Source organism: Musa acuminata, chromosome BXJ3-6, assembly GCF_036884655.1.
Source record: "Musa acuminata AAA Group cultivar baxijiao chromosome BXJ3-6, Cavendish_Baxijiao_AAA, whole genome shotgun sequence".
Taxonomy (NCBI): Eukaryota; Viridiplantae; Streptophyta; class Magnoliopsida; order Zingiberales; family Musaceae; genus Musa; species Musa acuminata.
This window is the reverse complement of record NC_088354.1, coordinates 35,337,996-35,349,924: the sequence shown is the minus strand read 5'-3', so window position 1 is coordinate 35,349,924 and position 11,929 is coordinate 35,337,996. Positions and strand designations below refer to the sequence as shown.

The following is an 11,929-nucleotide window of genomic DNA, read 5'->3' as shown; positions in this document are numbered from 1 at the left end:
CTAAATCCAATTTTGACTTACTTTTCCTGCATGTAGATATTTTGATCATGTACAGTAAACTCTACGGGTAGACTATATAAGTAACCCATTTAGGAGCAACCAAAGGCCTTAATGTAAAACAGTATGTATAATGAATGAATCATTGGAAATACTCATAGAACATTCCTCTGCTTTATGTAATATTTCGAATCAAGCACGAGTGAGAGAAAACATTGACACACACACCTTGTTCTTCAATTTATGTTATTTATCTTCATACCAAATCTTCTCTATGTAGCATTCTTTCTTGTTTTCTTGTCTCAGAATCCCATCACCTTCAACTGATAGTAACTGCTTAATGTTCTCTGCTCTGTTTTTTTGTCCTGTGGGCAGCAAATTCTCTTTCCTTTCTTTTTTCACAAGACAACAATGAAACTACAGTCATATCATCAAGTCAAAGCAGTACAGCCATACTTTTTGAGTATTTACTCTGAAATGCACAATTGATCAAACTTATTCGGTATAGTCAACAACAAGTGTACAGAAAAAAAGAATAATCATTAGTGGATGAAGCTTACAAATATCAGATCTAAAAGTTTCTTTTGGTTTATCATCATAATTTCTTCGAAGGCTTCATCCCCTGAAATCTACTTTGAGGGCCGAGTTATAAATCATGTATTAATATAATAAAAGATCATGCCATGTTCAGCACGGGAATGTCCCTGTCAATTTGATATGATCAAGAGTAGGTCGGAGGCCGTACCGAAGAACTGCCTGGTTACCGGCTCTGAATCCATCTCCATATGCCGGTGATGTGTCTGATTCAATCTGGTGCTTAAAAAAATCTCCCAGTTTTCTCTCAAACTGAGACCTTGAACCCTTTTTTGATGACGTTGATGCCGAAGAGGATGAAGAGGTGGATGCGACATTACTGCCAGACCCAGAGATAATCTCGGAGTCCAACCACATATGTGCTAGAACCTGGCAGATGCCCTCTTCAACTTCTTGACTAAGAGAACGATAGCCTGAAAGACAACCAGAAGAGTAGAGCAAAATTCAACCGATGCACCAGTAGTCTCTGTATGCATTATGTTGTGAACTAGTCATGAAACAAACAAGAGATATTTTGTACTAAAGAATGTGACCCTTGAATTATGAAACTTTGTACTTAAGAACTCATGGTCCGTTTTATTTACACCCACCAACCTATGTCAGATCAACCTTAAGACAAAGCCTAGTCAAGTGTCTTCATGAAATGTTCTAACAATCACTCGAAATCAATTATGAGATGGTGGTTATCTGTCAGACTAATAATCATGACAGGGACACGAAAGCAATAAACCTACAAAATCATCACCAAATCTTGTATCTAATAGCCTTGTTAAATCTAAAAAATCAATTTTTGGAGTTTGAGATGCTGCAACAATATTGTTCCAGTACTAATACATGAATTTTGATGCTAGCTACTTATCTGAAGTGCTCTCATGCTCATTCAACAGAAAACCAAGAAGGAGAAATTTGAAAAAAAAAAAACTACAGATATGATCATACACCAAATCGATGACCTATACATAAAAATGAGGACAACAATACAAAACTGAGGACAACACGGCAATAAAGATTAACGACCTATGAATTTAGAGATGTACCTTTAAGCCGGAGCCACGCATGCATCATCTCATGGGCTAATATAGACCCTGTGAGCAGTCTGTACAGACAAGAATTCAAAAATGTATAAAAAAATGATTGCAAAACATATAGAACTGAAAGAGTTGATAAATATCTGAGCATTAATGACAAAGCTTTTTGCTAGAAGTACATCAATGTTTGGCATTAAAAGTTTTCAGGTGTATTGTAAAATGTAGAAATTTTTAATTGGAATTAAAATCATTTCTAATTTAAGAAAAAGTAAATAGTTAAACAATACCTTGGGAGGCCATACAAAATGAGAATTGCAGTTACTTCACATCGGCGAGTAAGTCTATATGGCTCTGTGATCATGTTCATGATTTTGTTTCCAGCACCAATCCTTGGCCTCCTTAAGATCTAGGTTTGGTAATTCAAAACTGTTTAGATCAATAGTTCAAGCCATGAAAAAGAAAGAGAATCTTAACAAACATGACAATTCAAATTAATTTATATTATGTAGATTTTCACCGTGCTAACAGTCTGCTCTTCAGATAGGCAAAGGCCTCTCGTTTCTGGGAGATGATGATGCCCCTACACCCAAGAAAAAACAAGTTACCAAATCACTAGCAAAAATGAAGTGTGAATGATAAAACTTTCCATGCGTTTGGCTCACATTCTTCTCTCCTTCCATGGCCTCATTTAGAGCTTGTCTCTCAACAAGAAGCAAGGGAACCTGCTGTTCAATTTTCATATTTAAGCCTTCATAAAATTCCTGGATATCAAGGTATAGTGGTTGGCATTCATTTGTGTCCATTATTGCAGAGTCTAGACACTCCAGGCAGAGCTTCCTCCCATCATCTAAAGTGACATACTTTATGTCTCTGGGCTGGAAATTTGCAGAAAATCAGGCAAAAAAGCATCACCACTGACTAAAAAATTGAATCACATAATTCATTAAGAAATAAAAAGTTATCCTAAATCACATGGAGAGCCAATGACCTGCACTAGAGTCAAGCATAATGGATGTGAACCAACTTTCTAAGACCTATAGGCTCATCTTTAAGTATTTAAACCAACCTCCATTCGTTCACAACTGCAGCACCTTGGTGTACCATCCATTTCATGTGAAGGACAGTACTTTTGCATCCAGAAAGGATGTGCCCTGTACTCAATAAGGCCATTCATATTTGTTGGAATCTGAAAAAGAGTTCATGATGATAAATCAAACATGGGTCAGATGTTCAGAAAAAGAGTAATCATTAAGGACATTTATAAGCTGAATAAATTTCAAGTATTTCATTAATAAACATTGTTGAATTCAGAATTTTCTTTTAATTCCAAAAGCCAGGTTTTTCGCTTGTTAAAAAATCTATTAAAAAAATATACATTCATCTGTTTAGGTGGTGAACATCTACACTTCATTCCTGTGCAATAGGCCAGCAGGTCATTGTATAGCACTCATACTGCAAAAACTAAGACACTAGTATCGACTTCACATACCCAGGTAAGGCAACCTGAATTGAACCAATTTCCGAGTTTATTCTAACATCTAACCAAGATCGAGTTTCAAGTGTCCAAATGCAAATTTTTCTCTTAAGTTGCATACAGCCCTTATGACGCCCTAAATGTAATCCAACTATAATGTTCCAGAAGTTGTTTCATGGTGATTTTTCGAAGAAAAAAAATCCAACCATACAACGTTGATCAGGTAAAACCTCTAGATTAAAAGGGAACTATTTTTTATAATTCCTGAGTCACCATACAGTTGTTACAACGTGAACAAAAACTATAATTGGTATCTCTCTTGATTCATACGAAAATTGTACAAGTTGAACTTTAAACAGGTTCTAAGTCACAAAATCATAAACTTCAAACATTACTAAACCTGAATTTCGATGATAAGCAATTAAAAATTTTCAACATCAAGAGAGCATATTGCTTTGCTGATGTTTCATTGGACAAGGTAGTCTCACTTAGCAATATCTACTAAAAACTGAAGTAGAATAACAAGTCAGAATCATTTGACTACTACATAATCAAAATATCCATTTATAGATGTTGTAAACAGAATGGACATGTGATAAAGAGACCTGTAGTTGTTTTAAAACTATTAATATTAGTGATACGAGAAATGATAGAGGAATAAAGATTTAAATACTCTTAATTTAATTAAGAATAAGATTTTTATAGAGCTCAATTGCAGCGAAAGATTCATATGGCCAACCCTAAGCAGTTAGGACCTTATGGCCTTATTGTTGTTGTTATTGTATAATTAAAATTTTGTCAATATCTTATATCATATAAGAAGTCAGAAAAAGTCCTTTGTCATGGTAAGACATACAATAAATACATCACTGGAAATGTTTTCCAATTCATAATGGTTAATCACATGACCCCATTAAGTTTTTCTTGATTTCTAGAAAGCATTACAAGCAATAAATAATGATCTGATGTCCATCAACAATTCATCAGTAAGTCATTCAAATTTCAGGCAATTTGATGGCAGTCCAAAACAAAATGAAATTACTTTGACATATAAACTTTTAACAAGATAAGTACTCACAAATTGCTTGCAGACATCACATTTTGGGTGGTAAAGCTCCTTGTAACAAGATTTATGGTATGGGTAATTCCCAGACATGGAGAACTGTATCGAGAAGAGTACAAGTCTCAGAGTTGACAATTTTTTACAAAGATGATAAATGTTTATTTCTTTACCTCATAATCTGATATTGGTTGATTACAGGCATGACAACGAAAACATTCTGGATGCCAATAAGCATCCATGCAACTAAGAAAACGCCCATGTCCAATCTCAGTATTACATCCAGCACATATCCTACAGCAAAAGCAGGAAAGTTCTTAACAAAGAAATCATAACCATAAGTACAAAGAATCGAGATAATAATAGCTTCTCCCTTAAACCATAATACATGGTTCAATCTGAATAAAACACCATTCAGCACCATTGCAGCAGATTTTGCAGCAGATTTACTAGATGACATTCTTTTATCATGGAATTTGGATAATATTCAATAAGAGAGTAACACCAAGTTTGTTCACATATAAACATGTGGTAACCATGCAACTACGGGTTTTTCCCCCTCCTTGAAACCTACTTGATAGGTCATAAATTCAAACATACCTGAGTCATAACAGAACCATAATTCCCGATAGCCAATTTCTACAATTCTTATCCACCTAATTCAACATAGGATCATTGATCTTAATAGCTCCATTTCAAAGTTTGAATCAACAAAGTTTACAGCCAAGAAGTCTAGGAACTGTTGCAGCATTTCATCATTGCAAGATTATTTAACTTTATGGTAAAGGTATGATATGTTAAGCGACCGATCTTCTGAACTACTGCTGCCAGCATTTTATGAGCCAAGAAAAAGAAGCATTAGGGCTACAATATAGTGATGTTTTTGCTAATAGAAACAATTTAGTTTATTATAATGCCAAATTATTTCGGCTATTAGGACATTACGGCTTGTTGTTGTTGTGTATAATGCAAAACTATTTCTATGGATAATTAATTAAAAACAAAAGCTATATTAACCTAGAAACATCAAAAGCCAACCAACTAATTTTATGTGGTCAACAAGTTTTAGATGACGCCACTGAGGTATATAGATCCTATGGGAAAGTCCATGAATGGCTAAAATCACTACATGTTCATGAAATTACAGCTCTTGCATGTGAAACACAGTGAAGCCCTTAATGTTCTTGTTTTTAATACATTTGAGACTTCCTCATGCAATATTCCTTGAGAAAAATCAACGAGATGATACAAATATAAAATATGATGAATAATTTTTCTTGGGCATTTAATAAAATAGATAAGCAAAATTCTTTTAAAGGAAAAATCACCTGAACCCTGATGAGAAGAGAAATGGCACTGGTTGATAAGCATGGCCATTTTCTCGAGGAGGGGAATCTGCATTAAGACTTTCTTGCAGAGCTCTCGCAAGTAGCTCATCTTCCTCCAAGGTAGATGCATTTTCTAATATAAGGCAACAATTGACCAGCCAGATCCCATGCATAATCAATAATTTGATAAAACTAAGAATCTTTCAAAGAAGCAATTTAAAAACTACCAAAGAGATCATTGTTCTAAAACATAATCACAACAAGATAACTTTAAAAAATCATGGAAGTAAGAATGCTCAAGCATTCTAATCCTAAGAAAAGCATTCCTGTCAAATCAAGCAGGTTGAAATACAGAGTAAGCCAAAGATTGTGGAAAGAAAAATCAAAGGCTAGATACAGAGTAAGTCATTACATTGTGGAAAGCCATTAAGCAAAAGAACATGGGATTTATACTGGCTTGCTTTTGTTTAGAGAGGAGAGAGAGAGAGAGAGAGAGAGGTACACAAATAAAAAAAAATTGCATCCAGGAACAGCATCATGAATAATTATTTAAGAAAGATGTTAATGAATTATTTTCTAGAAAAATATGTTATCATCTGCACTTGGGAATAGCATAGATCTAACCAATAGCCTTTGCTCTTTTTTGTTCTTCTTCTGAGAGGGAAAGTGCAATGGCATGGTCTATGTCATCGTTTTCATACTCTGATAGTGTATCCTGCAGTCAGGATATAAGAAATTGTCTTAGCTATTTTTTTCAATTGTGGAATAAAATAGGAAGTGTTGACATTTAACATCATCAAAGAATGTGAAACTGAGAAAATACATTTTTTTAGCAACTTGAAACCACTGTTATGTTATTGTGATGTCTATCATACATTACATAAAAAAATAAAGATGATATTGCTATATCACTAAATACAATAAAAAATGCAAAACGGTTGTGATATATCACGATTCATTTTCAATTGGCGGGACATGAGTAGCTGCTTATTTTTCAGTAGAAATTTCTACATCATCAGAGAATTCATGTCTTTCATCACCAATTTAGAAATGAAGCATACTCTGTTTTCATGTACTTATACACACTTAGTTAAGAAATGAATTAAATAGCATAAATTGCATGTCAAACACTTGCAGTGGTACATTGATTATATAAAATAGCATTTGCAAAAGTGAAAGGCCAGCATGAACTGGAGATTATTGTCTGTAGCTCCACATTTAATAAATTTGGCAAATTTACACCAAGAGAGACAAAAGTAACAAATAAAATATGCAGGAGAAAAGAATGCAATACATGATATAACTCTTTGATAAAGTAGTGCAAGCAATGTTTATACAGCTAGCACAGAGATCAGAGAGTCTTTTTATAACAAATATGCTAAAAGTTGTGGGATCTGATAAAAACTAATACTGAATATGATATACAGTAACTCTTCCACGTTGAGCCAAAGCATATCTCTTCTACTGAAAAGAAACTGAATGCAGAGAAGCAGCACAAGTTCTAGTAATAGCAGATCACCGACAAAATACAGGCTCATTCAGACCCTCTTATTTTTTAGCATCTGATGGTATCAAAGAATAACAAGAAGCAACACTGAGTATCAAAAGAGGCTAACACTCAAGTATAGCAATTTCCAGCTATTTACTAAATACTAAGTGATCCACTAGGTAGATTTCTTTTCTCCTTATGGCATGTTACAGTTAGAATTATATTAAATTTTCCTGCTTGCATCTGTTTTTTATTTTCTCCATCCTGCATACATCTTTCACCCAGGGAACAACTGCAGTGACAAAATTATGATTCCTAAGAAGCAACAGAAAACCTGAAAGACAGTGCTTGAAAATGTAACAAAAGAGAAACCAGCAATTCTAAAGCATAGCAATTACCAAAGAATTAGATGGTTCATTCCAGACTCCATCATCCCTGTATTTTTCATGATATTGCCCTTCTGAAATTCTGTGGCTCGAGCCTTTAAAAATTTTGCTCAGCCAACCCATAATTTAGTCTGTTATCTGAACATTCCTGCTGTTAATTTTGACAGCATAGATTGTACTCAATCAGCATAACAAAAACTAACTGAGTGAAACAAGACAGAAGCATTAAAATATGCAAGAAACATCACGGAACATACATTTACTCATATTTCTTAACTGGACTTAAAAATCAGAGTCAATAGCATTTGGTAGAGGACTGGAAAATGCAAGAATGTCAGATGTTGATTCATACTGTATTACAGCAATGGTTGAGAACAGAATGTTTTGAAAAATCATATTACACTGAAATAGCAAGTGACGTAGAGAGATGGAGGACTAATAAAATCAGGGAAAAGTTCACTAACTACAAATGAATAAAATTGTGTTGGGCATGATGTGTACTGCCAATTTTACCCTTTTATTCCAACCCCATTAATGCCATATGTACTGTATCTGGGCCAGCAATATCAGCAACAACCATTGGAAGGGAGTTGTTGGATGACAGGTTCCAAAATAAATGAAAACCAGTGGCTTAAACAATCAAAACAAATATGATCAAACAAGATGAACATGTATCATATAAAAAGTACTAAAATCAAAGCATAGCATACCCAGCAAATAAGCTAATCATCATCAATCATAATATTCGAAGAATAACAACAGAACTTGTTAAGTACATCAAAATAACATTACACGGCATGGTAATTACAACAAACAAATATTACATTGAAAATTAAACATAAATAGAACTTTTATGACAATCTAAATGCAGTAACCGCTAATCTGCACAAATTTAAGGTTAACTAAAAATACCCATAAAAAAGGATAAAATCATTAGTGGCAATATGGGAAGTCCCAAGACCTGATTTGGAGATAGCTAAGGAGATAAAAAGAAGCAACTGTCTGGGAGGATTAAAAATTTAGGAGATTGTTCTCAGAATGCTTAGCAGAGATAAAGATAATAACCAAAATGCAATAAGCAGGGTTTATCAACAAACTAGTCAAGCAAAAATGCAAAAGCAAACAGTGTTTTGAAACAGATATCCCTAGCTCAACTCAGTTCAATGAAGAGGACAAGTTGTACAAGGGGAGCATTACGATTTCGTGGTACAGCTAGGGCATCTGTTTCAAAACAAAACCTTGAGTTATTCATTCCATATAAAATAAACACCCTTCTTGTTGCATCTTATTTTATATTTTTGCAGCTAACACCCTCTTCATCTTTCTGATCTTTCAGCTTACAACAGAATATTGATTCTTTAAACTGATGATAAATCTTTCGTCAACTGAAGCTGCCCTATGAAGCATTTAAAATCACATGACTTAAAAGCCTAGCCTAGCCTAGTTATCACCTGGTAAGAAAATTAAACATTACAAGTGGCAGAAAATTGGAAACTTCTCCTTATCAAAAGTGATGCATACATATACAGTCATTGGAACGTTCTATGAAAATGCAAACTGTTAATATGAGACCAGGGTTCGCAAGTTATGGTCTTTGTAAGTTCTTCATACACAACTATATTGAGTTATCATGGTCGTCCTAGAACAAGAGGCCTGCATCTATATATATTTGGAGAAAAGAAAGGCTTTTTCGATTAATGTTTTCAATCATCCATCGTTCGGGTTGGTACTTCTACGAGATCAGTCCTCATACATGCCACGTTCATAGAAAGCTATTATTTAGCCACAGTAGTCTGCAAATTAAAAGGAAATAGTAGCAGTAATAGTAGTAACAGTAATAATAATAGAAGACAAATAAAACAAAAACACAATCATCGCATCGGCGAAGCTCCGATGCAAAACCGGTTTCCTGGAGTATTCCAGTCCAAGGTAATTGGAGCAGATCCGAACCAAGCACGCAGATCCTTTGTCACCCAACCGATTTCTAATTATAGTAGTCAAGGTTTCCCCTCCGACAGAGCCCTTATTGTTCTAATTGCTGCTGCAGGCGACGGAGGGAAGGGGAAGGGAGGAAGGAGACAAGAAGGGGACGAGCAGAGGGGAGGGGGGGCGGTGGGGAGAGGAGAAAAGTACCTCGCGACGATCGGCGACGGGGAGGGCAGGCGGAGGATGAGGAGTGGGAACGGAGGAGGGATCGGGAGGCGTCCGGCTTCCTCGGGGGCAGGCGAGGAGGAGATGCGGAGAGTTCACGTCAAATCGCTGCAGATGTAGTCAAGAGCCGCTCGCACGACATGTCCGACGTGGCCTCCCGCGTGGGTCCCGCGCGTTAGGCTCGTGAATGAGTGGAGAGGGCTCTGGGGCCCACGAGTCTGGCCTGTGAGAGACTCGGGGCGGTGATTCGGGAACGCCTATTTATTTGTGAGCTCGAAATTGCCTTTTTCTATTTTCTTCTTTATTTTTCTTTTACTTTCTTTTAGGAAATTAACTTCAATCCGATGTGTGTGTATGTGTGTGTGTGGAGGCAATTCGTAGTGGATATGGTCATTTTTATCTAAATAAATGGTAAGGATGATATAAATTATTCATGAAAAGCATGGCAATCATGACGAATGACATTTTCTAAAGCATTTCACTGGAAGTTTGTGGAATCAAATTCCTACTTTTATCTCATACGTAAAGGAGATTGATTCTAGAGATACATTTGGTCGGTGTAGTTATATTTTTCTTAGAGATTATCCAATTCAACATATCAGGCATTATTAGACTAATTTGTGCTATCATAATGTATCTCCTAAATAAATAAATAAATCTATATGATCGTTGTGAGATGATTTATGAATCTAAATGTTAGGTAGTTAAGTTACAACTAAGAAGACTAAGATGGAAGAACATAATTATTAGAAATGATAGGAAATTTATTTTATTTATGGATAATTCAATCTAACTTTAATAAAAAAATTAAAATATTAATGATATTAGGAGAGACAACGAAGATTAAAAAATAATAGAAATAAAAATAAAAATTTAAATGATAAGAATCATTTATTGATCTGAAGGTCAACATGAGTTTGTTATTGTTGTTAAGAATATAGATTAATCAAACTTATAATTGTGTTCAGTTGATAAGCTAGTAACTATAACTTTGTATCTTTTAGATCCATAAGATTATGTTGTCAAGATGGATCAAGTTTGTAATTGGTGATATAATATATTTTAGTAGCCTGAACACGTCGTGTCGACACAGCATGTCAAGTCAAAGCCCTGTGCCACACGTCTCCTCCCGAGGACTCAGGGCGGTGCCGCCTAACGCACCGTTAGCCCTCGCGTCACAATATAAAACCCTTGGCTGACCTCCGGCCAGAGGGGGGGAAAAAAAGAAGGAAAAGAACAATCCCTCTCGTTACTAACTTGCTCGTCAGAGGGGTCACGGTCGGGTACCACCCGACGGAGATCATTTTATAGGAGAACGACCACTCATTGGTGAGGGATTCGACACGGGAGTGCGACTCGCCCGACACCAAAGAATCGCCAATCAGCCCCGATCCCGGCCAACGTCAACCAGCACTCCTTCCTGAGAGCTCAGGTACCTCATCATCCGAATCATCCCGTAGAAAGCTTCCGACATTGGTCCGTGGACCTAGCCGTACTGACTCGCCAGCCTGGCACATTCGTTCCCCAACAGTTGGTATCAAGGTTTTTGCTCCCTCCCAATCCAAGTCCAAAAAGATTTAGAACGTATTTAGTTGCTGAAATCCTGGACTAGATTTGGTTTAGATTCGAGCTGTTGATTCCGAGTTGGAGTAGGTCTTTTGGACATGCACAGAAAAGGAAAGGAACTTTCATCCGACTGAATTCTAATCTGCTACGGACTACTGGTAAAACCTCTACAGATATTGCTGCTGCTTCTTCCTTCTCCTCACAGGCATACATTGAAGATCTTGCTCGTAAGCTGCTAATGTTCTTCTCTCGTTTTTCTCACTCTTTGCAATGCTTTAAAGTAGGAGAAACCTCAGCTGTCAGTGGCCATGGAATCGAGGGAGCTCTGCCATAGCCCGCGGCTCTGCGCCAATGGCCGCGGCTTCTTCGGAAACTCCGCCACGCGAGGCCTCTGCTCCAAGTTCTACCGAGACCTCTGCCTCAAGGAGTTGCCCGAGACGTTGGCGCCGTCGGTTGCCGACGTGGAGGTCGAGGCCGAGATCCGGAAAGTTGCGGCGGGCGCGGCGTCTTCTGTGGCGAACCCGTCGCTCTCCTCGGGCGAGGCGCCGGCGAAGGTGGTGGAGAGATGCGGGCGGTGCCACAAGAAGGTGAGGCCGAGCGCGAGGTTCGAGTGCCGTTGCGGGAGGGCGTTCTGCGCCGCGCACCGGCTGTCGGAGACGCACGACTGCTCGTTCGACTATAAGACGCTCGGCCGTGCTGCGCTCGCCAAGGCGAACCCCGTCGTCCAGAAAGAAAAGCTAGAGAGGATACGATGAATCCAGAGAATTAATAATAGGATTACTTGGATTTACAAGATTTGAAGTCATATTAACTTTGATTTGTGCAAAACGTGTTTCTCCATTTTTCATAAATTAAT

At 37.0% G+C, this 11,929-nt stretch overlaps 2 protein-coding genes across 3 annotated transcripts; one reads left to right on the top strand and one right to left on the bottom strand.

Annotated features, from left to right (window-relative positions):
• Positions 1 to 428: 428 nt before the first annotated feature.
• On the bottom strand, positions 429 to 9,612 carry LOC135639399 (protein DA1-related 1-like). 2 transcript variants are annotated; one of them, XM_065153140.1, is made up of 12 exons: positions 9,490 to 9,612; positions 7,369 to 7,507; positions 6,106 to 6,196; positions 5,482 to 5,614; positions 4,327 to 4,447; positions 4,172 to 4,255; positions 2,686 to 2,805; positions 2,282 to 2,494; positions 2,137 to 2,199; positions 1,907 to 2,025; positions 1,629 to 1,687; positions 429 to 1,004 (listed from the first exon to the last, which is right to left on the bottom strand). In XM_065153140.1, the coding sequence occupies exons 2-12, from the start codon at positions 7,477 to 7,479 to the stop codon at positions 685 to 687; spliced, it is 1,434 nt and encodes a 477-aa protein (XP_065009212.1). In that variant the 5' UTR covers positions 7,480 to 7,507; positions 9,490 to 9,612; the 3' UTR covers positions 429 to 684. The 2 variants fall into 2 exon arrangements, with proteins under 2 accessions (XP_065009212.1, XP_065009213.1); XM_065153141.1 differs by having other exon boundaries at positions 7,369 to 7,504; positions 9,490 to 9,598.
• Positions 9,613 to 11,381: 1,769 nt separating this feature from the next.
• On the top strand, positions 11,382 to 11,828 carry LOC135641446 (zinc finger A20 and AN1 domain-containing stress-associated protein 4-like). Its single transcript, XM_065156807.1, has one exon. The coding sequence runs from the start codon at positions 11,382 to 11,384 to the stop codon at positions 11,826 to 11,828; it is 447 nt and encodes a 148-aa protein (XP_065012879.1).
• The last annotated feature ends 101 nt before the right edge of the window (positions 11,829 to 11,929 follow it).